At 45.3% G+C, this 26,922-nt stretch overlaps 1 protein-coding gene across 2 annotated transcripts in view; it reads right to left on the minus strand.

Annotated features, from left to right (window-relative positions):
- Positions 1-1,460: 1,460 nt before the first annotated feature.
- The window catches only part of LSP1 (lymphocyte specific protein 1), a 67,035-nt gene continuing 41,573 nt past the window's right edge, over positions 1,461-26,922 (minus strand). For both annotated transcript variants that reach the window (XM_081205339.1, XM_081205340.1), the window contains exons 2-10: positions 21,259-21,411; positions 14,804-14,986; positions 11,220-11,550; positions 10,429-10,542; positions 9,759-9,802; positions 4,413-4,494; positions 2,993-3,130; positions 2,198-2,278; positions 1,461-1,617 (exon numbers count right to left, since the gene is read on the minus strand). In XM_081205339.1, the coding sequence (XP_081061465.1) occupies positions 1,519-1,617; positions 2,198-2,278; positions 2,993-3,130; positions 4,413-4,494; positions 9,759-9,802; positions 10,429-10,542; positions 11,220-11,550; positions 14,804-14,986; positions 21,259-21,411 (1,225 nt within the window). In that variant the 3' untranslated portion in view covers positions 1,461-1,518. The remainder of the gene's footprint in view (positions 1,618-2,197; positions 2,279-2,992; positions 3,131-4,412; positions 4,495-9,758; positions 9,803-10,428; positions 10,543-11,219; positions 11,551-14,803; positions 14,987-21,258; positions 21,412-26,922) is intronic.

Consider the following 26,922-nt stretch of genomic DNA (forward strand, 5'->3'; position numbering starts at 1 on the left):
TGCCAAGAGTAAAAAGGATGGTGAATAAGATATGGCACTAGTGATGGAATAAGGGCACTTGCCTTTTTCTTTTTTAAAAGAAGAAAGGGTTAGCTAGCTTAATTCTCCCCTGCCATATGCAAAAACAGCTGTAAAGTTCAATCCTTTGCACAGGGTGAATGATCCTTGGAAGAGCCTCAGTTGCCAAAAGTTGGCGATTCTGGCTACGTTCTGGTCACCTCCCTCCTATTTTCAGCAGCCTTTAAGAGTAAGGATTCTGCAACAAGCATGAAGGGCCCTTTCCTCCTCACCCGGTTGCAGAGCCAACATCTGGCTGACAGGTATGTTTTCCTTCCCAGTTAGTGTGCTCCACTAACATAATATGGCCCGTAGGTGGAAACTTCCTGCATTTTAATTTTGAGCTGTGGGACCAAAAATCCCTACAGCCACCTTTAAGGAAAGGAGCTTCAATGCATGAGTGAAGAGAAGGATCAGAAGGCATTGTGTGCTTCATTACAGAACCAGGAAATAAGCCAAGCTTTGGAGAATTATGAGGTCTTTCAAACGTAAAGGGTAATGCACGCAAAGACATAAAGGGTAATGCACAAACCGATAAATAGGTTGTGAGCTGTCTTGGGTATCAGCTGCCCTTCGAAAGTGGATGTGAAAGTCAAAGTTCAGTTTGAGTCAGTCTTTATAAATGCTCTTTTTCCAATGATAGTTTAGACGCAAGGGGATTTTGAACCAAGAAAGTACGTAGGCATATCAGGAACACAGAAAAGTAAAGTCTTAATATGGAACACAGAAAAGTGTTAAGTAAAAAGGAAGCAGGCATATTTGGAAACAGAAGTGTCAAGTAGGATGTAGTAAGAAGGGGGAAAGTAATTTGGTAAGGGCTGTGGGGCTTTTTCTGAGGGGCTTTTTCTGAGCCTATAGTTCACACTACAATCCTTCACAAGACTCCGATGGAAACCTTTTTAAGATTTCCTTCCACAGCTTTGCATTGTCTGTACCTTCTAGAGGCAGTTCCTGAAAAACCCAGCTACCTGAATCAAAGCTTTATTTTTTAATTACCTTTGTATATATAGATTGAATAAAGTGTTTCTATGGAGAAAAAAGTAAGTGCTGTCTTTCATGACTAAATAAATGTCATGGCATTGCTGCCCGAGAGACATAATGCTTTCCACCGCTACCAGAGAAATCCTTCTCCCTACATGCAGAAGAGATAATGTCACTGTGGCTCAAGACAGAGTCACTTAAGAATGGTACACAAGCAGCTGTGTGTACACAAGTCAGTTTCAGATTGGATGAGAACCAGTAAAGTGAGTGAGTTTGAAGTACAAAGGGGTCACTTACAACACACACCCCCATATTGCTCTGCTTCACTCGCCACCTGTAATATGGCAACGGTAAATTATGTGAAAATTACTAAAGTATTGCACGCAAGGTAGTCTTTCAAGCACTGAGGGAAAAAATCACTAGTAGTTAATCTGTTGCGTGGCCCATTGTACCTACCTGTGTTTTTGGTGCCAAAGCAGGCTATTTTTCGGTTGCCCCATCTTCTATCAAGACCTTTTTGTATTGGCCGTGCCCTGTTGCCACGTACTTGTACTTCTTGCCAGGAAGCTTCTGAGGAAGCTAAATGTGAGGGGAGGAAACGGAAGAAGCTTCAGAGGCTAAAGTACTTACTCCTCTTCCCACACCACCTGCTTTCCAAGTGTTTTGCGTGCTTATCCAACTTTCAGTATTTTCAAAGTGGTCTGACTTTCATCCAGTTATTCCACTTCTCCTTTTACACCCGAGGAGGGAGTAAGGGGGTTTTTATTGTAAAAAAGCAAGTTATAGGAGAAGTGAAACTGTACACAGATGGTCATCCTGCCACGGATGAGCTCATGTCAAAAAGTAGTGTTAAGTAAGAGCCCTGAAAGAGCACTTGAACTGTTAGCGACCCAAAGGTGTTAAAGACGCCATACATGTTTCCATTTATAGGTGATTATTCCAGAGTACTTCCCTGCTAGAGCCCTTTCATGCTGCTGAGGCACTGCTTCCCCACAATTTGCAAGAAGCAATATTAAAAGTAAATTCAACATTTAGTATAGCGCCATATGAATAAGCAATGCCTTTCCAAAGGAGCAGCCACGCAGGCTCCAGGTTGCCCCCAAGATTCTCTTCACCAGTTTAAACCCTGAGTATCTCCAAAAACAAGTGGATCTCTCACCTTGACATTTTCATCTGTCCTTAGGCTCTCTTTCTGCTCCCACAGGCTTCTCTTATTCACAATGTCTCCAGCCACAATGTCCTAGAAAAAGCATGGACACAGTGGTAGGATTTTGAGCTGCTTATCTTCCAGCTCATTTGATAATGATGATGGTGCTTTTATTTATACCCCACCCATCTGACTGGGTTGCACCAGACACTCTGGGCAGCTTCCAGCATAATAAAAACACAGCAAATGTCAAACATTAAACATTTCCTGATACAGGGATGCCTTCAGATGTCTTCTTAAAGTTGTGTAGTTGCTTACTGGTTTCACATCTGACGGGAGGGCATTCCACAGGGTGGGCACCACTACCGAGAAGGCCCTTTGCCTGGTTCCCCATAAATTCACTTCTTGCAGTGAGGGAACTGCCAGAAGGCCCTCAGAGCTAGACTTCTGTCTGCGCTGAACAATGGGGGTGGAGACGCTCCTTCAGGTACACTGGGCCAAAGACATTTAGGGCTTTAAAGGTCAGCACCAACACTTTGAATTGTGCTCCGAAGTGTACTGGGAGCCTGTATAACAACCTAGGTGTCAACATTTACCACAGGCACCTCCATGCAAGAGGCTTTACTAGAACGACAGAACTTTTATGCAATGTATCAGTATGGGAGCCCTATATTCTGACCCCATTTGATTGAGTGCATGTCCATGTAAATGCTTCCTGCAATAAGGTGCATTTTCATTTTTTCTATAACAGCATCAACCTTTACCAACAGTAGGCTCTTTAAACACAAAGCACAACAGAAGCCCTACCTTACAGGGGGTTGTCTTCACAGAAGTTTGAGCCACTTCCCCCGTCTCCCAGAGGCTTTTCGTGCTTGCCACCGCAGCACTAGTGGAAGGCAGGTCAATGGAAAGCTGACGCACTGGCTTCGGAGACTTGATGGACGTCTGGAAGTGACATAGGTAAATTTGAAAGAGCTTCTTACTCTGAACTAATTCACCTCTTTTACAATCGTGTATCGGGCTCTTTCTAAACACAGAACCATAGAATCGTAGAGTTGGAAGAGACCACAAGGGCCATCAAGTCTAACCCCCTGCCAAGCAGGAAACACCTTCAGAGCACTCCTGACATATGGTTGTCAAGCCTCTGCTTAAAGACCTCCAAAGAAGGAGACTCCACCACACTCCTTGGCAGCAAATTCCACTGTCGAACAGCTCTTACATCCAATTGACTCTCATCTCCAGGTACCTACATGAGGCAGAATCTGCATCACAGTGATGCTCCTGCTTAAGTAAGCTCTAATGGAAGGTGGATGTGTTCCTCTCAAAGACAGGAATTGCAATGCACAACCACTTTGTGCCAACAGAGCTCCTGCTGATGGTTGGACAGGCAGGCAGGGTGCAGGGCAGCTCCTAAACACCTCTAGTGCAGACACTGCCTTCATTTCAGAGACTCACATAATGAAAACACACACCCAAACCAGCCAGCCAAACTATACTATGGATGGTAAGACAAGGGTGGAAAATCTGTAGCCAGCAAGGCAGGAATAGGCAGACTCAGTCTCCACGGCCAATGGTTAGGGTTGATGTTGTCTGTCTCAAAGGACAATGGAGTGCGCCACCAGGGGTGAAGTCAAACTGCTACATTAGTAGCACCAAAGTAACCTCCCCAAGGTGCAAGGCTGAGCAGTATGTATGGAGGTCCTGGGCTGCTCAGACTTTGTGATCCAAAAGAAAGCAGAGCAATACATCTGGCACCAGCTTGGCTGCAGGACGGTTATGTAATTCTACATAATCTCATGCACCACAGGTTTCCCATCCTACAGTAGACGCGCAACAGAGCATTGTAACAAGAAAGTATCTCATTAGGCCCAACAAAAGTCAGCTGCAACCCACACATGTGATAACTGGATAGGAGGGCAGAGTAGGCACCTTCACATGCTGATTCCTAGCCTACACCAATATAGTAGCACATGCACAGCATCACACATAGGACTTTGCTTGCCACAGAAAACATGGCATCTGCAAAGACATGCCAGAATCTGAATCCTATTATGTGCAACAGCAGAAGTACCTAACCAGCTTACCATCCATTTAGAGCCAATCAAGGCAGGTTCTTCAAAGCCATTAACACATTCCCTAACTTAATCAGGAGTGGAAGGAAACCAGCCTGCACCCTCAGCAAAGTTTTGGACAACTTCATTAACCGAGTCAAGGAGCTTCACCTTACCTCAATGGCATGAGTGTACTGCTCAAGTTTGTCATCAATCTTTGAAACTGGAAGAGGTGGCTGTGTCTTCTTCACACTGTTACTGGAAGGAGAACAGAAGAGGCCAATGGAAAGAGGATTTCTCACAAACCTGGGCATTTCAAAGCTCATCCAGCCCAACATGTTCATAGCACCATCTTCCCACTTGTCAGTGATTTTTGGAATACAATAGGAACTAATTGAAGGAAATACTTAACCATGATTTGTTGCAGTAACCCTGGGTTAAGATCCTGAGAATTCAAGGAAACCATGGTTTAACTTGCTTAATAAGTTCTGCCCCTGCAGAGGACTTGTATAAAGGAGACACCAGTAATACCTGCTTGTCATTGTGCAAGCAGAAAGACTGGGGAGATTGCCTGAACCAAAGTTTAACCATGGTTTGTTCATGGTAAATAGTGGCCTGGCTCACACGTCATACCAAGCCAAACTCTGCTTTAGTGAGAATGTGTGGGTTCCTAGAGAGGAGATCAAGGCTGTTCTGCTCCTCCTGAATGGTTTTGTTTCTCCTTATAGTATAGATCTCACAGACAAGCCATAAGCGATAGGACAAATCTTGGTTACAGTCTGTGGTTAGTCTGGGTCGAAATGACCAAGACTAACCTGCTCAGTGCAGGAGCAGAATAATAATAATAATAATAATAAATTTTATTTATATCCCGCCCTCCCCAGCTGAGCCGGGCTCAGGGCGGCTAACAACAACCAAATAACAGTCAAATAATAACACATTCTAAAAATATTTCATTATAAAAATTAGTTAAAATCAAATTGATGGCAACCGATTAAACAAAATTCTGTGCAGGTTGCCAGAGGAGGGAGTCAGGCTGCGCCCTGACCAAAAGCTTGGCGGAACAACTCTGTCTTGCAGGCCCTGCGGAAAGATGTCAGATCCCGCAGGGCCCTAGTCTCTTGTGACAGAGCATTCCACCAGGTTGGAGCTGCAGCCGAGAAGGCCCTGGCTCTAGTTGAGGCCAGCCTAACCTCTCTGAGGCCTGGGACCTTGAGGGTGTTATTATTTGTAGACCGTAGGTTTCTCTGTGGGGCATACCAGGAGAGGCGGTCCCGTAGGTACGAGGGTCCTAGGCCGTATAGGGCTTTAAAGGTTAAAACCAGCACCTTAAACCTGATCCTGTACTCCACCGGGAGCCAGTGCAGCTGGTATAGCACCGGATGAATGTGATCCCGCGGCGAAGACCCTGTAAGGAGTCTCGCTGCGGCATTCTGCACCCGCTGGAGTTTCTGGGTCAGTCTCAAGGGCAGCCCCACGTAGAGCGAGTTACAATAATCCAGTCTGGAGGTGACCGTCGCATGGATCACAGTGGCTAGGTCAGGGCGAGAGAGATAAGGGGCCAACTGCTTAGCTTGGCGGAGATGGAAAAATGCCGCCTTTGTTATAGCTGTAATCTGCGCCTCCATAGAAAGGGAGGTATCGAAGATTACACCCAAACTCTTAACGGACGGTGCTGGCACCAATTGCACCCCCGCAAGAGATGGGAGTTGCCTCCTCGATCCCATATCGTCCCGCCCCAGCCAGAGGACCTCTGTCTTCGAAGGATTTAACTTCAACCGGCTCCCACGTAACCATCCAGCCACAGCTTCCAGACATCTGGTCAGTGTGTCTGGGGCCGAGTTAGGATGGCCATCCATCAACAGATAGAGTTGGGTGTCATCAGCATACTGATGGCAGCCCAGCCCAAAACTCCGGACAAGCTGGGCGAGGGGGCGCATAAAGATGTTAAAAAGCATCGGGGAGAGGCACCCTGAGGCACTCCACACACCAAGGAGTGACGCGATGACAATTCCCCCCCAAGCGCCACCCTCTGTCCCCGATCAGAGAGAAACGAGCGCAGCCATTGAAGGACTGTGCCCTGGATCCCCACGTCGGCAAGGCGGTGGTCCAGGAGTTCGTGATCGACCATGTCAAAGGCTGCTGACAGATCTAGAAGAATCAGCAGCCCCGACCCGCCTCGATCCAGCTGCCTGCGGAGATCATCTGTTAGGGCGACCAGAGCCGTCTCGGTCCCATGACCAGCACGGAAGCCGGATTGGAATGGATCCAAAGCAGATGTTTCATCCAGAAACCTACCAAGCTGTTCAGCAACCGCTCTCTCAATCACCTTACCCAAGAATGGAAGATTCGAGACCGGGCGGTAATTGGATAGATCTAAGGGATCTAACGATGTTTTCTTTAAGAGCGGACGCACCACCGCCTCCTTCAGTTCCCCTGGGAATATCCCGGTGCCAAGGGACAAATTGATGATATCCCCCAGGAGGCCCCGCACCTCGTCTGGACACGCTCTAATCAGCCATGACGGGCACGGGTCAAGAGGACAGGTGGTGGGCTTTCCAGCTTGGAGGAATCTGTCCACATCGGCTGGAGATATCTGGTCAAAGTGGTCCAATACTGGACCCGAGGACAGTCGAGGGGCCTCCAGTTCCTTTATTGTATCCAAATTGGCAGGGAGGTCATGGCGGAGCGACAGGACCTTCTCCACAAAAAAGCTCGCAAATGCCTCACAGCTGTGTGTCAGATTGTTATTTAAATTTGGCTGTCCTTCAAGGGACGTTAAAGACCGGATTATACTAAATAGTTGCGCTGGGCGAGAGCTAGCGGATGCAATGGAGGCCGAGAAGTAAGACTTCTTAGCGGCCTTCACTGCCATCTCATAGGTTTTCATAAAAACCCTATAAGATGTTCTTGAGGCTCCGTCACGGGCACCCCGCCATACTCGCTCTAGCCGTCTGAGGTCCCGCTTCATTTTCCGAAGCTCCTCGGTAAACCAGGGAGCCCGGTTTCTGCGGGGTCGCAGAGGGCGCTTAGGTGCGATCTCATCGATGGCTGCCAGGAGCTGGGTATTCCAGCCCTCAACAAGCTCAGTCAATGAGTCGCCAGGGGGAGCAAGGTCCCGCAAGGCTTGACGGAATCTATCAGGGTCCATCAGCCTCTGCGGGCGAGCCCAAATCGGCTCGCCACCTAAGCAGGGTGGGGGTGGAAAGTCAATCCTGGCTTTCAGAGCGTAGTGATCAGACCATGGCACCTTCATCGAGGGAGACATGATCACATCTATACCGGCGCCAAAGATCAAATCCAGCGTGTGGCCTGCTTGATGTGTGGGGCCCGAAACAAATTGGGAGAGCCCTAGTGTCGCCATGGAAGACACCAGGTCCAGAGCCTGTGAGGAGGGAGTGGCATCAGCATGGATGTTGAAGTCCCCCAGTACCAATAGGTTGGGGAACTCCAAGGCCCAGCCGGCCACCGCCTCCAGCAGGCCTGACAGGGTGGCTGCTGGTGCGCTAGGTGGCCGGTACACCAGCCAGACAGCCAAGCTCTCCTCGGAGCCCCACACTAGGCCAACACATTCAATGCCGGGGATCGATGGCGATGGTAGAGCCCTGAAAGAACAATTTTCCCGGATTAATATTGCCACCCCTCCCCCCCGGCCCACAGTCCGCGACTGGTGGAGGACAGAGAAACCTGGGGGCGCCATCTCTCGTAAGGTAACAGTTACCCCTTCGCGCACCCAGGTCTCCGTCACACAAGCCAGGTCAACCCCCTGCGAGGTGAAGAAGTCTCGCAGGGTGGCGGTTTTTTTGCCTATAGACCTGGCATTGCACAACACCAGTGACGGAGGTGAGTAATCCTTGCTCACCCTACCTTCGTCCCTCGGGATGGGGCGCAGATTGGAAGGGGTACGAGCATATCCATATCTCGATCCCCTTCGCCTATGACATCTGCCCCCACCGCCATACCTCCCTCGCCCCACTACGGTCGCAATCCCAAGCCTCAAACCAACCTCCATTTACAGAATAGAAACAAGTCAAATCCAAAACAATTGTACCAACACAACAAATCCCCACCCCACTCAATAGCCAACCCCAAACCAAACTAAAACAGAACAAAATAGAAATACATCAATAAAAACCACCGTTCACGGTGGGACAAAATAAAAAATAAAAACCCCTATAAAACATTTTAAAATATATAAAAACATATTAAGCATATGCCGCGGCAACATCAGTGTCCTTAGAACAGTAGCGGTGGCGAGTGTGGGCCCCGCCCCCTAGGCCTGGAGGAGTGTGCCTACAGGAGGGAGCGGCCTTCCTCAACCCCCACGGTGGAGCCGCAGCAATGGTGTCCCAGTGCCTCATGAGGCCTCTTAAGCTGTGGCAGTGGTGAGTCAGTCTAGGCCCCGCCCCCTGGGCCTGGTGGAATCAGCCTGGGAGGGAGCGGCCTTCCCAACTCACAGTACAGCAGCAGCAGTGGTGTTCCGGTGCCTCGTGCGGCCTCTTAGGCTGTGGCAGTGGTGAGTCAGTCTGGCCCCGCCCCCTGGGCCTGGTGGAATCAGCCTGGGAGGGAGCGGCCTTCCCAACTCACAGTGCAGCAGCAGCAGCAGAACTACTCAGCAAGAGCAAAGTGGCCATAATCTCCGCCCTAGGAACCTGCACATGATTTAGCTTAGTGCGATATGTGAACTATACCAGTATTCAACCTTGTCTAGCACAAACTTTAGTTGCACATCCTGGTTTGTGGCCAGTCTTTTTTGGCTAAATATCTAACCAAGTTTCAGTTCTTTGTCTGAATAAAGAAGCACAAGTCTGAGCAAGTTTTAAGTGTTATGCCCAAGAAAGAGATACCAGCCCAATTCTTTGCCCTCAGTATCAAGAAGAATAAATGGTTTGGGGCCAGGTGTTGTGAAGGACCCCACAGCACCCACTTGAACCTGCCTAGGCCTTAAGATCACCCTCAGAGATCCTGCATGCAGGCCAAATATCAAGATTAATTAGATTTGTGGGCACTTCTGATCAGACTTTTTCAGTGGTGGCCCAATATGCCTGGGAGGTTTGATCTACAGATAGTAATAATATGTCCCCACCAGCCCCATATTTATTAGCTTTTAAAGGGACCTCAATTTGTTGTACTTATTTCAATCTACTTTTAACGGCTTGGGTTTTATATCATTTTAAACTGCTGCTTTTAATTTTGCAAATATAATTAGGTTGTTTTTATATTTTTATTTTACTATTCATAGAAGCTACATTGGAATGACTTTGCTCTGAAAGGCAGCATGTAACATGGGAAGTAAGTAAAACGGGCAATCCTGTTTGGGGAAGTATTTCATGTTTGATGTTTGATTGTGTTTTTAATATTCTGTTGGGAGCCGCCCAGAGTGGCTGGGGAAACCCAGCCAGATGGGCGGGGTATAAATAATAAATTATTATTATTACTTTCAGCATAGTTGCCTTTAACCCGTGAAACACAGCATCAACATTGCATAACTTAAGAACATTCAATCCTCGGATAGAAGTTACCTTTTCTGTATGGAGCGGTTCAGGGATTCAGTTCTTTCAACAATCTAAATAAGAAACGACAACAAACCAGCTTAGTCAGGGGTCTAGAAGATAGATACAACCTTCCTGCTTCCACCCCAAAATGCCAAGCTAAGGCTGGGAAAGAGAAGAAAAAAGTGTAACGACTGCCTTTCTCCCACCTGATTTGTACAGTTCTGTACCCTTCTGCTCTTCTAGGTCATTGTACAGTGGTACCTCTGGTTACGTACTTAATTCGTTCTGGAGGTCCATGCTTAACCTGAAACTGTTCTTAACCTGTAGCACCACTTTAGCTAATGGGGCCTCCCACTGCTGCCGTGCGGCCGGAGCACGATTTCTGTTCTCATCCTGAAGCAAAGTTCTTAACCCAAGGTACTATTTCTGGGTTAGCGGAGTCTGTAACCTGAAGCATATGTAACCTGAAGCATATGTAACCTGAGGTACCACTGTAAAGATGCACAAGCACAGACAATTTTTAAAAAAACAATTTATTTGCTAATGCAATTCCAAGGAAGTGGGGGCATATGTAACCTGAAGCGTATGTAACCCGAGGTACCACTGTATAGTCCCCCCAATTGGGGGGGGGGGAGAGACCCAACCTTTGTTTACTGGGATTTCCAGTGTCCTCCTACCTAAGGATTATGATGCATACCTTTACCGTAGGGCTTGAAGGAGGCTGAGACTCTTCCTCTTGGCTGGAAGTGCTTGGAGTTCTTTGCCGTTTTTCTGGTGCCTCTTCCTCCTCATTCCTTCTCCTTTTCTTCTCCTGAAGAGAAAGAATTGGTGGCAATTCAGCAAAAAGAGCTTGTGCAACATTTCTTCTAGGAGTTGTTTTCCACACCCCTAACTACCTTCTCTGCTCTTCCAGTTGCCCTACTCCCTTCTCCAAGTGCAGAACTGGACACAGTAGTCCAGACCGATGACCTCTGACTAGTGAAGAATTTCCCAGGATATCAATATTACAGTTCTATTATTGCAGCCTAAAATTACATTAGCCCCCCCTTTTTTTTTGCAGGCACATCATGCTGCTGATTCAACAACAGTTGTAGTCAACTGTGCTCCTCAGACCCTTTTCACATGGCCTGGTGCCTAACCAGATATTCCCCCATCCTATATCTGTGAATTTCATTTTTATTTTATTTTTTGCCTCAATGCGTAACTTTGCATTTGTGTCTGTTGAAATTATTTTTGTCATATTCAGATGAGTTTCCCATTCTCTCAAGGTAATATTGAACTTCATATTTGACCTCATCCCATTCCCATGACTTGCAGTGACAACAGCAGTAGTGTGTACAGCTACAAGACACTAAGGGCCAACAAAAGTTTCCAAGCAGATTTTTGTCTTTATGTCCTTATTTTGCCCATTTCCCTTGTGGTCCTGTTGCCTCCGTTTTGCTTTTAGCCTACTAATTTGTAGGCATATGATGACAGAACACATCTGACCTCTTGCATTTTTCTCTCTTCTTCATGCCGATTCTCTTCTGCGACATGCTGTGGCTCCTCTTCGACATCTTGGAGCTCCTCTCTGACATCCTCATTCTCTTCTCTGATACCCACATCTTCGTTAAGTTTTTGCTGCTGATCCAGCTCTGCTTCTTCTTCAGGCTGATCTTGTGAGATGGAACCAGAGGAAAACTTGAGGAAGTTTGAAGGCCCAGGTGCAAACCGGATGAAGATGGGAGACTCCTGATCCAGGTGAATCTGCCCTAGCTTGGCTTCTGCTTCCATCAGATTGCCTTCTTCTTCCTCATAGGAACGCCTTGGTGACCTAGGACTGAAAATTGGCAATGGGAGGAAAGGATAAGAGAAAAGGACAAAGGTATCAGTTAACTTCCTTTTCTTTTAAAAGCGAAGCACCTGCTTTTAATATCTTTAAGATGGGCAGAGTTACAATATTCACAGGAATGGAAGTCTACTAGTTCAAATGATGCCACCAATTTGACTTCTATGTGGAAAACAAAATATGGCATTGTGCCAATGAGCTGCCACATAACCATTAATATGGTGAGACACTTGTTTGCATTTCCTTAGTACTCCCCAGCAGTAGGGGCCAGAATGGGAGAGTATATATAGGGGAAAGGCTTTGTGGAGCACCCAGCACAGCACATATATGGGAGCCTTGTATTCTGTTAATGAAGTCTACATTCCAGATTTAGCCCAAGCCACCTTGACAGCCAAATGCAAGTGAAACACAATGTCACTGAGAGTCTCCAAAAATTGCTGCCTGGTGCAATTGTCTCCTTCTGCCTAATGGTTAGACTGAGTAGGCTGACTCTACCAGGTTCTAAACTGTCCTGTATCAAAAGTAAAGATAGCGAGTCCAGTGGTGCTCCTGATATATTGTTCAAAACAAGGAACTACTATATCTGAAAAACCCAGGGCAAAATAGATGAGGGCATTCAGAATAACCAGAATCTGGTGAAGCAGAAGTTATTCATGTTACTGGTAGGATACATGTGCAATACATCTCAGAGCAAAGATACCCCCTGCTTTGCAGTCCTTCAATGAAAAACAAGGGGGAAATGACATGTGACGCTTTGTGGTGGTGGCAGGGGAGCAATGTCAGGTTGCAAGTTTGATGGCAGCAGCAGTACTGGGAGAGTGGATGCTTGACCTCTGGGTCACAGTTGCACTCAAAATCCCTCAAGGAAAAACCCCACAGAACCTCAGCATCATGTATCTTTTCCTTCAAACCTCTTTCCTCTTCATCTTCTAAACCGAAGCACTATTACATGGCGGCGCTTGTCTATATTATGACTCTCCTGGATGTAAATGCCAAGCTGAAGTTGATTTAACCTTCCACTGACCCACAATGTCCATACCAAAAACATATGGGAATGTGTGTAGGCACCACGAGAAGTTGTGTTTACACAGTTCCATTGCTGGGCTCTGAGGCAGAGCAGATGTTCCTACTAAAGCAGTGCAAAGTATGAGCATGGAAGGTGGACAGGCATTCCAAATTAACCCAATAAATGCTGGTTGTAGCTCTGGCAACCCCTCCCTGCATTTCACATGGAACACAAGGTAAATCCATATCTTCATTTATGTGAATTTGGAACCAGGTATTAACCACAAACCAAATGCTAGAAATGTAAACCATTAAAACATCACTTCTTCATTAGTCCTGTTGGCAGTAAAAAGTACCCAAGGCTTACCTATAGGCCCTATGCTTATAAATAATCAATTATAAAGCATTGCTCACCCCAGGTGCCTCTCAGCATGCTACTCATTGCTTTTCTGCTATGCAAAATTGCTAAGCAAAATTGCAACTGAATTTCCACACTTTTCTTGGCATGCACCTCTCACTATGTTTCATATACACAGTAGTCATATAGGCAGCATCCATTCTCCTCCATGTTTTACCTCACCAATCACAATAACTTTAATTCCAAAGTCACTACTTTAATTAATTGAGGGGTGGGGAGACCACAGCTCTGTGGCAGAGGACCTGCTTTCCATTCAGAAGGCCCCAGGTGCATCTGTGATGTACTGGGAATCTCCATGCAGAGCGGGGGGTCGACGAATGCTGTATAAAGATGAGCATTGCATTCATTACTTATAAGGTACCCCCATAGCAGTGAAAATAAAAATGTGCACACTGGTTTATAATTTAGTTAAAATGTGGGGCCATGTTCCTAAACACCACCCCAAACCAATGAAGAACCAACAACATTGTGTTTGTATAGGGTTGCCAACCAAGTAAGATGAGAGCTGGCAGCAGCTTTGCACACAATGAAGCTTTTGAAAGGACAGAAAAAGCCTCATCATAAGAACATAATAGCGGCCTGCTGGATCAGGCCAATGACCCATCTAGTCCAGCATCCTATTCTCACAGTAGGCATCCAGATGCCTATGAGATCCTGCAACCAGGATCTAAGCAAAACAGCACTCGCCCCCCCCTTTTGTTTTCAGGAGCTGGCATTCAGAAGAATTACTGCCTCTGCGTGTGGAGGCAAAAGAGTCACTGTGGCTGGTAGCCAGTGATGGACTTTTCCAGCTCCACAATATCCTTTTTGAGTTGAGGCAACCAGCTTAAGGTCAGCACATTAAGCTGCCATTAAGAGGCACATGCCAAAAGTCAGTTACAGAGTTAGCAACCTCCTGTTTGTGACCAAATAGCACCCAAGTCCATTTGGCATTCTACTCTTGGGAAGTCCCTGTGATATGAAGCCTACTCTCAACTCACAAGTAGGAGATCTCTATGTATATCCTTCTGTGGACTCCCCCAAGGCCCAATAATCCTAGCAATCCTAAAATCCAATGGGGAAAGCTAACCAACAGTTAGAAAGAACAAATTCCCAGGACTTTTACAAAGAATTTATAGTCTCCCTGTGTTAAGGCAGTAATAACTTCTCAGAGTACATATTGCCTACAACAGATATAATGAAACCTCACAATGCACTTCAGAGTCTGAAGCAACTCTTTTAAAGGACACGAGAGAAAGATTTCACTCTAAATTCCACCCAGAGTCTGGTAAAAGGCCTACTATCAAAAGTCTACTCACACTGGAGCTGTGGCTCTCCCTCAACCTCCAGGAAAACAGGAAGCAAAGCAGAGTCATCTCACCTAAATGTGTTTTCCTAATTAAGGTTTTCAGGACACACCCTCCCTTTCCTTTCCTTTCCTTTGCACTGTCCTGCTGCAGGTGTTCCATATTTTCTCTCTCCCAGCTGAAACAGCCTACATACCCCAGTCATATATATTTTTAAAAGCAAACAATAAACCCACCATACATGTGTTTACTCAATGGAACTAATGCAGGAATGTCAAATAAAAATCTGCCTGGACTGGAAAATTTCTTGATAACGGAAATGGCTTGCAGTAAATCAAATTGTTTTGTCCTGAGAGTGGCCAGGCTACATCCCCTTACCTAGAAGTAAGCCCCATTCAATTGGTGGGCTTTACTTCCAAGTTCACCTGCACAGAATTGGTACAATTCTTCTGGTGTCTCTGGTTTGACACCAGTTCTTCTGGTTTGTGCGTAAGAATTTGCCACTTCTTTCGGAGCAACAAAAAGGCACCTCTACCTTTCTTCACAGCATGCAGGTGCCACCGGCTGGGCTTCTCTCCAGTCGCCCTGACATGTCTGCTCTCCTTCCGGCACTCCTTCCCCTGCCCATCTCTGCTTGCGCTGCTCAAGTTTCTGGGACCAATCGCTAAAGCCTTCATCCTCTTCCAATTCCGTAGTCCCAGAAGGCTTACCATCAATCCTGAAACACGGGAGAAAGAAAGAAAGATGTTTAACACAATGGAAATTCAGAATAACACACACATTGTTCTGGTCACTGCCTTTGTTGACTGTTCTCATTTTAGCTACTGTACCTGTGGGCCGTTCAGATGTTGCAAACTCCCCTTTGTCCCAGCCCCTGTGGCCAATGGTCAGGCTGATGGGAGCTGGAGTGAAACCAGAAGCGGGTGGTGAGTTAGGGCAACTCCACCCTCCAGACTCTGGAATCACTGCCGCTTACCTGGACAGAGCTGTGGGGACACTGTGATTGGGTGGACGCACTGGCAAGAGAGCTGGTACACCTTCTCAGCCCCAACTGCAGCACCACTAAGCCTTCATACCATCATTCCCCTCCCAGAGGTACAATTTCCAGAGGGATTGTTTAAAAGGGTATATAAATTCAATAAATAATATTTTATTCTGCAAGGAGAGTAGGAGTCTCTTTTCTCAGCACCCTTTACAAATTACAGTTCCCCTGATAAGCTATGACTGTTTAAAGTGGTATGAGACGGCTTTAAATCTATAGTGCAGATGGAGTCCTGATTAGTGACATGAAACACAACCATTCCACTCTCAAGCTCATGCCATTTTGTGAAATTTTGGATTTTAGCTCTTTGAAGACTGTGCACTCTCCTTTTCAGGATGTCAACACACACACGAGAGAGAGAGAGAGAGAGAGAGAGAGAGAGAGAGAGAGAGAGAGGTTAACCATCTATACAAAAGCATCCTTAGCAATGCTGCACTATTTCTGAATATTTATTTAGAGTTATGTGGTATTCTTATTAATTCTTTAGAGATTGTGTCCTCCCCACCACCGCAGTACAGATTTAGTCAGTGGGTTTTGTTTAAGTCATGAAATAGTGGTCTAGTATCTGCTGCAGCCTTGCTACTGTCCCTTCTCCCCATGAATTATGTTGGGACTCACACACCTGCCATTGACAACAACTCTGGGGTTTGTCAAAGATGCACAAACTTCTGGGTTTTCCTTTGAAAAAAAGCTCAACAATATTGGGGTCCTCATAAAAAAAGCTTAAACCCTAGTTTAAAGGTAATTGGGGGATGTTTTCACTGATTGTTTACAAAAAGCCCTTATAAAGCATCAATGTGATTTGGTATAGAAACTCACAACGGTGATTAATTTATAGGACTCTGCCTATGCTTGGTGCTTTGTAATTTGCTGCTGGCTATAAGGTTTGTGTGCAGTCAAAACTAGGCTCTGATCAATCCTGTTGGTTTCAGTGGGAGTGATAAGCAGCACAGTTCTATGCATGTTCACTCAGATGCATGCCCCACTGTCTTCACTGGGGTTTATTCTCAGGAAACTGCAGATAGAATTGCAGCTTAAGTCTCCAATTGATACCAGTAGGAGTTTGAAATATATAACTTGGGCTGTTGCTATGTGTTTATTGGTCACAACAGTTATTTGCTGGCGCAGGAGAAAATTGATCTTGCTCTGTTCTTTTGAGAGCTCATGTGATGGCAGAAGTTCCACAAATACAATATAGTTTATCAGCAAACTGAGTCTAGATCATCTGACTCAAGGATTATTTTAAAAAATCAGTGAGAGTTTCCTGTTGGCTTCGGAGTGCAGAAAGTTGTCCTTAAAATATATTCCAACATTTTATCTAAGTGATTCCTAATTAGCTGGCAGACAAGTGTCCCACTGCACCACCAGCAATAAGTATTGAGGTAATTCACACTAAGAATACAGTCTGAAACAATACAAAGCATCCTACATTCTTTTTGGGGGGGGGAGAGACTTGAGGGTGGGGAACTGAACTTTAGATATTTCTTATGCTTTTAATGTTAAGGATTATGTATGTGTATGTGTTAACACCGAGAAAAAAATCTCTTCCATCCATTAATAAAGGAAGAGAGGGAAAGGAGCACTTATACCCAACTGGCAAGAGTCCGTCATTTGGCCTTCGGAGTATACAGACTGCATTCCAAAGTTATGATCGAACACAGCGGCTGCAATTTAATACAAAGATGCACAAACTCCTAGGCCAGAGTTAACTAAAAGGAAAATAAGTAAATGGGGATGTGAGAGAGTTGCTTAGAACCTCTTACACTGTTTTTTGTTTTTCACAGGCTTCCTTCACTGCCTGAGCCCAACTGCTTTTAGAATGAAAGATCTTCTGACAGCAGACAGGCGCAATTTAAAGCACTCACAGTGCCTGTTTGATTCGAAACAGTTATGGAAATGCAAAATGATTCCGTAGTTGAGATGATGCTCTTCCTGTCCCACAATGCCAGGTCCTCCTGAGGTTTCTGAACTGGATATCGTAGAATGTTTAAGCAGCACACACTCGCAAGTTGCAACATTGATCACAAAATATATATCATATATTGTACATTTGACATGACAGAGAAAAGGGAAAGGAGAATCAGCAGAGAATCAGTAAATGTTTCTGGAGATCAGTTAGCCCTACCTGATAACCATTTCAGACATGCTATTTTTCTATGTACAGTGGTACCTCAGTTTAAGAACAGCCCTGTTTACGAACTATTCAATATAAGAGCTCCGCAAAACCAGAAGTAGTGTTCCGGTTAGCGAACTTAACCTCGGTCTACGAATGGAAGCCAAACGGTGGAAGGGCACCGGCAGTGGGAGGCCTCATTAGGGAAAGCATGCCTCAGTTTAAGAATGGCTTTGGTTTAAGAACAGACTTCCAGAACAGATTAAGTTCATAAACCAAGGTACCACTGTACATTTCCTTCTACGTACATTTTCACGTATGCAAATGATACAAATGTTCCTTTTTCATGACTCTGGATAAAGCAATCTTTACTTTTATTTATGAGGACTATTTATATACCGCTTGACATATAAAAGCGACCCTGCTGTTATGTGGACCTGCCGAAACAAGGCATTGTAGATGTGGCAATTGCTCTGCTATATCATGAAGCCGATAGAAAGACAGTTGTGTTGTTTTTGTAGAGCTTCATTCACAAAGTACTGAAGTATAACATCTGAAATGTTGTCCACATTAGCTGGCTTACAGTCAGATTTTGACAAACTAATTACTCAGTCGCATGACAAAGCATCTGTCTCGAAATGCACATCTGGTGGTGTTCAAGCTTTGATCTCAAAAGAACTTGACTGAAACATTTTGCTTCTTCATTGCTTTAAATCACCAACTCCATTTGGCAATAGTGCCCGTAACTGAGGTTCTACCTTAGATGAAGGAATATTTTGACTTATGTAAACAGTTGTATGTATTTTTCTTAAGAGTGGGTGTGTTGCTCTGATTTATAAAGGTAGCTTTTTAAAATGCCTGTTGGTTCAAAATGGACTGGACATTCGGATTCATTTATGATTATACATTCAGATAAAAAATTATTTCTTTCCACACACAAATGTATCAGTGCATCTTTCCCTTGTGAAAAAAATGGTCATCTAAAAACTTGAATTGCTCAATTAGATTAGTCGTCTATCTGCCCTCCCTTCTTACTGAAATTATGCTAAAATAACTGGGATATCTTAAACTTATATCATCACTGTTATAGCAGAAGACTCCGGATATTGAGGCAACATTGAAACTTATTGTGCTACAAGGCAGTTGCAAGAAATGCAAAAGGGTATTGTTTTCAGTAACACTATGGAAGCAGCTGAGAAAAACATGGAAACTGCTGACCACGAAGCATCATCAAAACCTCTTTGTAAGCTCACATAAAAGTTTTCTGACAGTATTATTGACAGTGAGGGTGTCAGTTTTGAAGGCGGGAATGAAAGAGAAGTAGAGCTCAGAAGGCTTGATGACATTGTTCTTGACCATTGCACTCAATGAATTGGAAAACAGATTCAAGGAAAGAGACAATACTGTTATAGTAGCAAGTCTGCAAGCATTACAGGAATGATGACAACTTGAATCCACTGTGTGAAATATTGCACAACTCAGATCACTGTAAAAAGCTAGGAAAATTGAAATGGGAGTTTGAGTTGGTAAAATACTGTATTGAAGAGAGACTATCATTGGTACAATTTGCAAATGAGCTCACAAAATACTATGTTTCTTGGACTTGGTCTTTTGGCTGAGGCTGCATGGATAATTCTAGTGTACTGAAGTAAGAATCTAAGATTCCACCCTAGTCTGTTTCTCCTTACAGTCACCAGCTGGATGCCTCTGGAAGCCAAGCATGGCATGGTGTTGATGGCATTGGCCATTGTCATTCCCCCACCCTCAGTCCTCAACTCATCATACTCAACTGAAGGTGGAGAGGTGCCCAAGACATTCTGTGAGGTTCTGATGCTCTGGAGTAAGGGACCCAATAAAGGATGTCCAACAAGCATAATCTGGACCTACAGGGAAGTTATCACAGCTGTTCGTTGAAAGTGGCTGCAAGAAGCCCCCTTCCTTCCTGGAAATGAGGGATTGGTGCAGCAAGGTACAAGAAGAGGGTGAGTCACCATAAGTGCGAGCTGAGTTTACTTAAGAGAAAGACAGTATTCATATGTTGACCTTTGCAGCCAGATCAACAGCTGCAGAAAAGGCTGAGAAATGGGTGGGGAGGGGAATGAAGCCGTCAAGTCAACTATTTTTTTAAGTGAAAATGAAAACCTTTCTTTTATAGAAAAATAACTAAAGCATAGTTTCTCTCTCTTTGTATTAACTTCTCCTCCAATATCCAGTCTTCAGATGCAACACTAGAAAGGGGTCACTTTCTAATGGGGCATTTCCCTAGCAAACACATGGTCCCAGCCCTGCATCTGCTGAGAGAACTCTGTGTGTGTGTGTGTGTGTGTGTGTGTGTGTGAGAGAGAGAGAGAGAGAGAGAGAGAGAGAGAGAGAGAGAGAGAGAGAGGAGGGAAGTTGCAGAGATAGATGCTTAGCCATTACTGAGCCACCCCATTTTCTCCAGCAAGTGCTCCAACACCCCCACAAAAAAAATCACATTTTCATCCCATTTACACTTTCAGTTTTGGAGCCTGACTGGGAGAGAGAGAAAATATTATAGATGGCTTGGGAAAACATTTGCAGGCGGAAACTGGCAAGCAAGAGAATGATTCACCTTCCCTCTCCTACCAGCTGAATTCCCCCTGCCTTTGACTTACAAGGGAGGAAAACATGGGGCTTCTTCTCATAATCTTCACTGGGTGACCTCGGGACAGTCGCCACATCTCAACCTAAACTACCTACCTCACAGGGTTGTTGTGGGGATTAAATGAGGAGAGCCAAATTACTGCCACCTCAAACACTAGAGGAAATTATTGTTCTCCCTGAAATAATGAGATTGCAGCCAACCACATGGGAGCTGATTCATTTGGCCTGCACACAGTGCTGGCGTACCAAGCCAGATAATAATCATGTTTTCCTCAGTATTATTGTAACCACATTGGTTGGCTGGTTGAAAAATGTTATACAGTGGTACCTCGGGTTAAGTACTTAATTTGTTCTGGAGGTCTCTTCTTAACCTGAAACTGTTCTTAACCTGAGGCACCACTTTAGCTAATGGGGCCTCCTGCTGCCGCCGTGCCACCAGAGCATGATTTCTGTTCTCATTCTGAAGCAAAGTTCTTAACCCGAGGTACAATTTCTGGGTTAGCGGAATCTGTAACCTGAAGCGTATGTAACCTGAGGTACCACTGTATTATTTTATTACACAAAATAATACAACTGTAAATAATACTTCCTTAAAATGAAATAAAAACAAAGCAAAACAATATATATACATATATAAATGCATCACAAATAAAGCAATTCCTTGTCACTTTTATTGAATTACCGTATTTTTCGCCCTATAGGACGCACTTTCCCCCCTCCAAAAATGAAGGGGAAATGTCTGTGCGTCCTATGGGGCGACTGCAGGCTTTCGCTGAAGCCTGGAGAGTGAGAGGGGTCGGTGCGCACCGACCCCTTTCACTCTCCAGGCTTCGAGCAGGTCTCCACAAAGCTCGGGAGCCCGGCGCTGGGCTTCCACGGCTTGCGGAGAGTTGCCTGCATGCTGAAGCCTGGGCGCGCTGAGGGTTCCTGCCTGTTCTGGGGGCTGGGGTCGGGGGAAGCTTGGGCTTCCCCCGCCCCAGCCCCACGCCTGGGGGGCATAATTTCCCCCCCTTTATTCCCCCCCCAAAAAACTAGGTGCACCTTATAGGATGGTGCGTAACTTCTATTTGAGGACATACTGTTGAGTTCTGGAGAATTCTTCATCAAGCAACTGACAACTGTGAGATTTTATTTTGTGTTTTAATACTGGACTGGAATAAGGTGTGTGTGTGTGTGTGTGTGTGTGATGTTATGCTCAGTCGCTTCTCACCGGCTTTCTTGCGCTGCCACCCCACTCTCGGAAGAAGTGCTGGTGGTGGTCAGGCCTTCTTCTGCCTGGGACCTCAGCTGTCTCTCACGCTCCCTTCGGCGCCGCTCTCTGGCTGCTTCCTCTTCGTCCTCCACACTCCATTGTGCTGTCAGCCTATCGATCACAGAGAAAGTGAAGTTAGGTGAAGCAGAGGTATGTTGCTATGTGGCATGGAGAAAATACAAAGCCCGAAACACCATGAGCGGCACAGATCCTCAACTGTCATAGCTCAGTGGAAGAGCATCTGCTCTGCAGGCCAAAGCTTCAGTCCCCAGCATCTCCAGGAAAGAGAAAGAGACCCCACCTGAAGCCCTGGAGAGCCTCCAGTGCCAATCAGGGCAGACAATACTGAGCTAGGTAGTCCAAGGCAGTATAAAGAAGCTTTCTAGAAAATGCCAACATATGAAAGAACACTTGGTGAACTCAGGCTGACAGAAAGGGCTTGCTGGGTGGAGCAGAGACCTTACATCAGCTTTCCAGGATGGGGAGGGGTAAGGAGTTTGGTAATAATAAATTTTATTTATTTATTTATTTATACCTACCGACCTACCCTGCCCATCTGGTTGGGTTTCCCCAGCCACTCTGGGTGGCTCCCAACAGAATATTAAAAACACGATAAAACATCAAACATTAAAAACTTCCCTAAACAGGGCTGCCTTCAGATGTCTTCTAAAAGTCAGATAGTTGTTTATTTCCTTGACATCTGATGGGTAGGTGTTCCACAGGGCAGACACCACCACCGAGAAGGCCCTCTGCCTGATTCCCTGTAACCTTACTTTTCGCAATGAGGGAACCACCAGAGGGCCCTCAGCGCTGGACCTCAGTTTCCAGGCTGAACAATGGGGGTGGAGACGCTCCTTCAGGTATACTGGGCCAAGGCCGTTTAGGGCTTTACTGTTCAGCACCAACACTTTGTGCTCAGAAACATACCGGGAGCCAATGTAGGTCTTTCAGGACCAGTGTTATATGGTCTCGGCTGCGAGGTAAGGTGCAAATGTACCAGCAGAGCCAATCCAGCCCTCCTGGTGGAGCATCTGCCCAGCATAAACCTTCCCTCCCCTTCTTGGTAAATAACAGCAATTACCTGACAGGAACCTAGCACAGTAGCCCCACTCCCACCCCCGACAAGCCGCTTTGTGTGCTATATTGCTTCTGAGGCACTGTGCTGCACAGCAATTGTGTTGATCATAAAATTACCTGTCGTGGAAGCCCATCACTAACATAGCTTCTACTCTAGCAACTCTATACACAGCTAGCTGAAGTATTCCTACCTCTAGTGTAGTGGAGGTCAACCTTGTTACCTTTCCAATAATATTTTCAATGGAACTCTTGCACCAGCACTCCCTTTACCTGGGACACAAGCCAAGTTTGCTAGGCCTTACCATCATCCCTTTGAAATATAAGGCATGCCCAAACCAAGAGCATGCTCAGCTAAAGTATGCTTCGTGTAGTTCGGCTTGACGAATTACTTGGTTTGTTCTAAGTGATATGTTTGTGCCCCTTTTCAAGAGCATAGATCCTCCCAAAGCAGTTTGCATAAAAGAGAATCACAGCAAAACCATAAAACATTACCAACTACACAATTAAAGTAAATGCATAATTCATTTAATTAAATATAAAGGAAGCAGCCTATGGTAGGAGTACACATCATGGAACTCACTGCAACTTACTTGTGACTGCATACATTCAACATGTAAAACATATTTAGCCAAATGAAATGCAGCCTTTGGCATTTCATTAGAAATGTGAACCATCTCACAAAGCACTGTTACCATTTAAAGTGCTAGTGTGGAAGCAGGAACCCTAACAAATAAAAGGAAAGAAGTATCCAGTCTCTGCTTGATAGTCTTCCTCATTCTCCAATTTATTCTAGCATATTCTAGTAGTGTGCAGGCTACTGGGGAAGAGACTGCAGCCATGTTGCTTCTGCCTGGTCATTTTGCTGCTGTGTCTCATTGAGATAAGCCACGTTTTGGCTTAGTGTGTTGCACAAACCTGGGCTGATATTTTAGCTCTCCTGGGCAAACCAAGAACTGTAAACCAAGAACAAACACTGGTTACCGTTTATAGTTATAGAAAGCTAAATCACAAGCCTGGGTTCAGACAACAATCTAAGTCAAAACATGGCTTAGCTCAGCGTAGCACAGCAGCAAAATGAGTGGGGAAGCACAACGCAACCACAATCTCCTCCCTAGAAGCCTGGGCGTTCATGTGCAGCCATGGCGCATCTGTCACAAATAAACTTGAAAGCCTCCTCATCACCTCATTCACTTGCCAGAGCAAGGAAATTCCATCAGTTATCCTTTTGCTCTGGCAGATGATGTCATCTAGATTTCACAGAAGGGGCGGGGTGAGACTGGGTTTCACATCCCTGTTGCATCACTGCACAAGTGAATTCAGCCACTTGGGCTATTAGAGGCAGACTTAAACTGAGATTTAAACGAGAACAAAGTAAATTGAAACTAAGTGACATAAACGACACTCAGAAAATGCTGATTCTGACAGGGAGAGAGGCCAAGAAAAAAGCTGAAAAGCCTGGGCCGCCATTCAGTCTCCACAAGGGAGGGAGAATTGTGAATGGTGAGGGACTTTGACATGTTTTCTTAGAAACATAGTAATTTAGTCAGAATTCCTGAGCCAAGCTGTACCATTGCTACAAATGGAGTGGGGGGGGTGAGAAAGTTGGAGGAGGACACCCAGTGCTATCATCCCGCAGGCTCCCGAACCAACTCTGCTACATGCTGTTTTTCCTTCCTCCCCAACAGAAGATTAAAATTTTGACATAAAACTCCTCTCAGAACGTCCCAGTCACCAGATAATAAAATTCTCTGTCAGCAGAACTACTCCTCAGATCCCAGAGGAAACGATAAGGTTTCCGTAACATTCCAACATGGGTGATAACATAGGTTCTGGTGCCAGCCCCGTTCTTCCCCTCTTTTAGCAGCAGACCACGCTGGTTTCTGCAAAACACACCAGCAGGATGAATGCCTGCATGCAAAGCCCATGAACCAACCAGCATTTCTCAGCCCAAAAAAGCAATAAAAGTGCAGGTTCACATATTTAAATTTTTAAGATGAGGGCCAGCAGAGAAGGGTCTTGTAGTGGTGCTGCTTACCAGGAGATAGAGGGGCAAGGCAGTGGCGAGGTCGGTGCAGCACAAATTTAGTTCATTTCATTTATTTAACAACGTTGAGACACGGCTTGATTGTAGCAAAGCCTCTAACCGGTTTACAAGAGATACTAAAACTACCAGTGTTTTCCCCCCTATTAAAACAGTTTAAAAACATTTAAAGATAATTAAAATGAACAGTAAAAGAAGTTATAACTCATGTCTGGATAGGCTTGCCTAAACAAAAATGTTTTAAGCAGGTGCCGAAAAGAGTACAGCGAAGGCGTCTGCCTGATATCAATCTGCAGGGAGTTCCAAAGTGCTCCAAATGCAATTGTGCAGTCAATCCAGCAACTTTGAACCACTTCACCTCTGCCTCACATACCCCTTCCCAAAAGCAGCAGCAACACGACTGACCCAGGGCCAGATGAGCACTGCCACCCCACCCTGCTATCGGCAACTGTTGAGGGCTACATCTCACATTGTTTCAATGTGGAAGGCACATGGAAGCAAAATCCCATACCTGTATGGCAGGAGTGCTGTGTAAATACCAGTCCTTCCATACTCCCCAACCTCCCCTGTGTATTGCTATCTGCTCATAAGTGAGAAGTATAGAATCAAAAACACACAGCATTGCTACCAAAGGGGCACACTTATTTTTCCAGTGCCCCTTGGCAGGATGGGGGGGGGAATAGGTTCAGCTGATGAGTATGGATCCATTGATTGTCTCTTAAGTCCTCTCTACGAGTCTCTTGGCCTGGGTAAGATAGGACTCAATCCAGTTGCTGCCTGCAGATGACAGCTTAAAGAAGGCAACCCAGGATGCAGTGCTCTTCATCAGCTGGACTCTGTCTGTTGTAGTACTGGGTTGTAATCCTTCTCATTTATCACACCAAAAGCCTGACTGTTGCCCAATGCTCTTTACATTAAAATGTGGGTGGGGCAACGTGTGTGCTTACGCGTGTGTGAAACAGAGCTGGCACAAGCAGGGGATGGGTCAGAGCCCAAAATGAGTGGGGCACTCCTTTTCTCTCCTTTTCTGCTACCCCATTTCTCTTCCTTCAACTCTGTCAGCCCCCTCTTCCCTCCCCTCCCTTTCTGTTGCTTCTCCTCTCTCCCTCAGAAGGAACGTGTGAAACGGACATGCTGACATTTTGAAATCTGAATTTCGGCATCAACACCAGTGGGCCAAATACCAATGTCATTTTCAAAACTGAAATTTGAAATCCAAATGTAAATGCAAAGCAAAGTTAGTTTATTAAATCCTATCGCAAACCATCTATCCAATATTGTCAGATAACGTGTGCTACTACATGTCAGCTGTCAGCTGTGGCCAAATGATGATTGCTACTGTAAATCCGTTGCTAGAGACTGTCAAATGTTGATTGATGCATGCCGCATCATGGCATATGCTCTGTTGACATCATGACAGCTATCAAATACCAGCTTCTACAGGTCACATGCCGTCAAATGTATGTGTTTGTTATTTAATTATCATTACCATTTATAGGGGACATGGGTGGTGCTGTGGTCTAAATCACAGAGCCTAGGGCTTGCTGATCAGAAGGTCGGTGGTTTGAATCCCTGCGACGGGGTGAGCTCCCGTTGCTCGGTCCTATCTCCTGCCAACCTAGCAGTTCAAAAGCACATCATAGTGCAAGTAGATAAATAGGTACTGCTCTGGTAGGAAGGTAAAGGGCGTTTCGGTGCACTGCTCTGGTTCGCCAGAAGCGGCTTAGTCATGCTGGCCACATGACTCGGAAGCTGTCTGTGGACAAACGCCGGCTCCCTCAGCCTATAGAGTGAGATGAGCACACAACCCCAAAGTCGTTCACAATTGGACTTAACTGTCAGGGGAACTTTACATTTTTACCATTTATAGACTGTTGTACTGTCTACAAGATCTCAAAGCAGTTTACATACACGACAAGCACAAAAAACCACATCAAGTCATTCATATAACAAAACAGGGGTCCCAGATATGGGGGGCCGTAGGGGAACTTCCTTCTCCTAGTAACATGGCCAACTACATCCTAGAGCTTCGGTCACCACCTAAGCACATTTTTGTTCATGGAAGCATATTTTTGGAAGCATGCTTTTGTTTCTATTTCAATTTTTCACATTTTATCATTTATATTGTGTTGCTTAATTTTGTTATTGGGTTTTTGGAAACCACACTGTGATCTTTTTCTGAATGAAAATATTTAAATAAATGAATGCTATCAGAGAAGTGACACAATTGGATGCAACTCTATATAGAGAGTGCTCTACACACACACACACACACACACACACACACACACACACACACACACACACACACAAGTATTTCTGCTTTCTAGCTTCACCCCATAACTTTGAGCTTGGGCGTACAGACCCAAGAACAAAGACAGCAAAACTGTCAGATGCAAAGACCTGAGAAACCTCTATCTTAATTCGTTCTGCACTCATATTTACTGTTTTCTCCACAGTTTCCATGGAAATAGTTGTCTAGGCCCTGGCAGAGAGCCAAAGTG

The sequence above is a fragment of the Podarcis bocagei genome, assembly GCF_964188305.1.
Source record: "Podarcis bocagei genome assembly, chromosome: 1".
Lineage (NCBI taxonomy): Eukaryota > Metazoa > Chordata > Lepidosauria > Squamata > Lacertidae > Podarcis > Podarcis bocagei.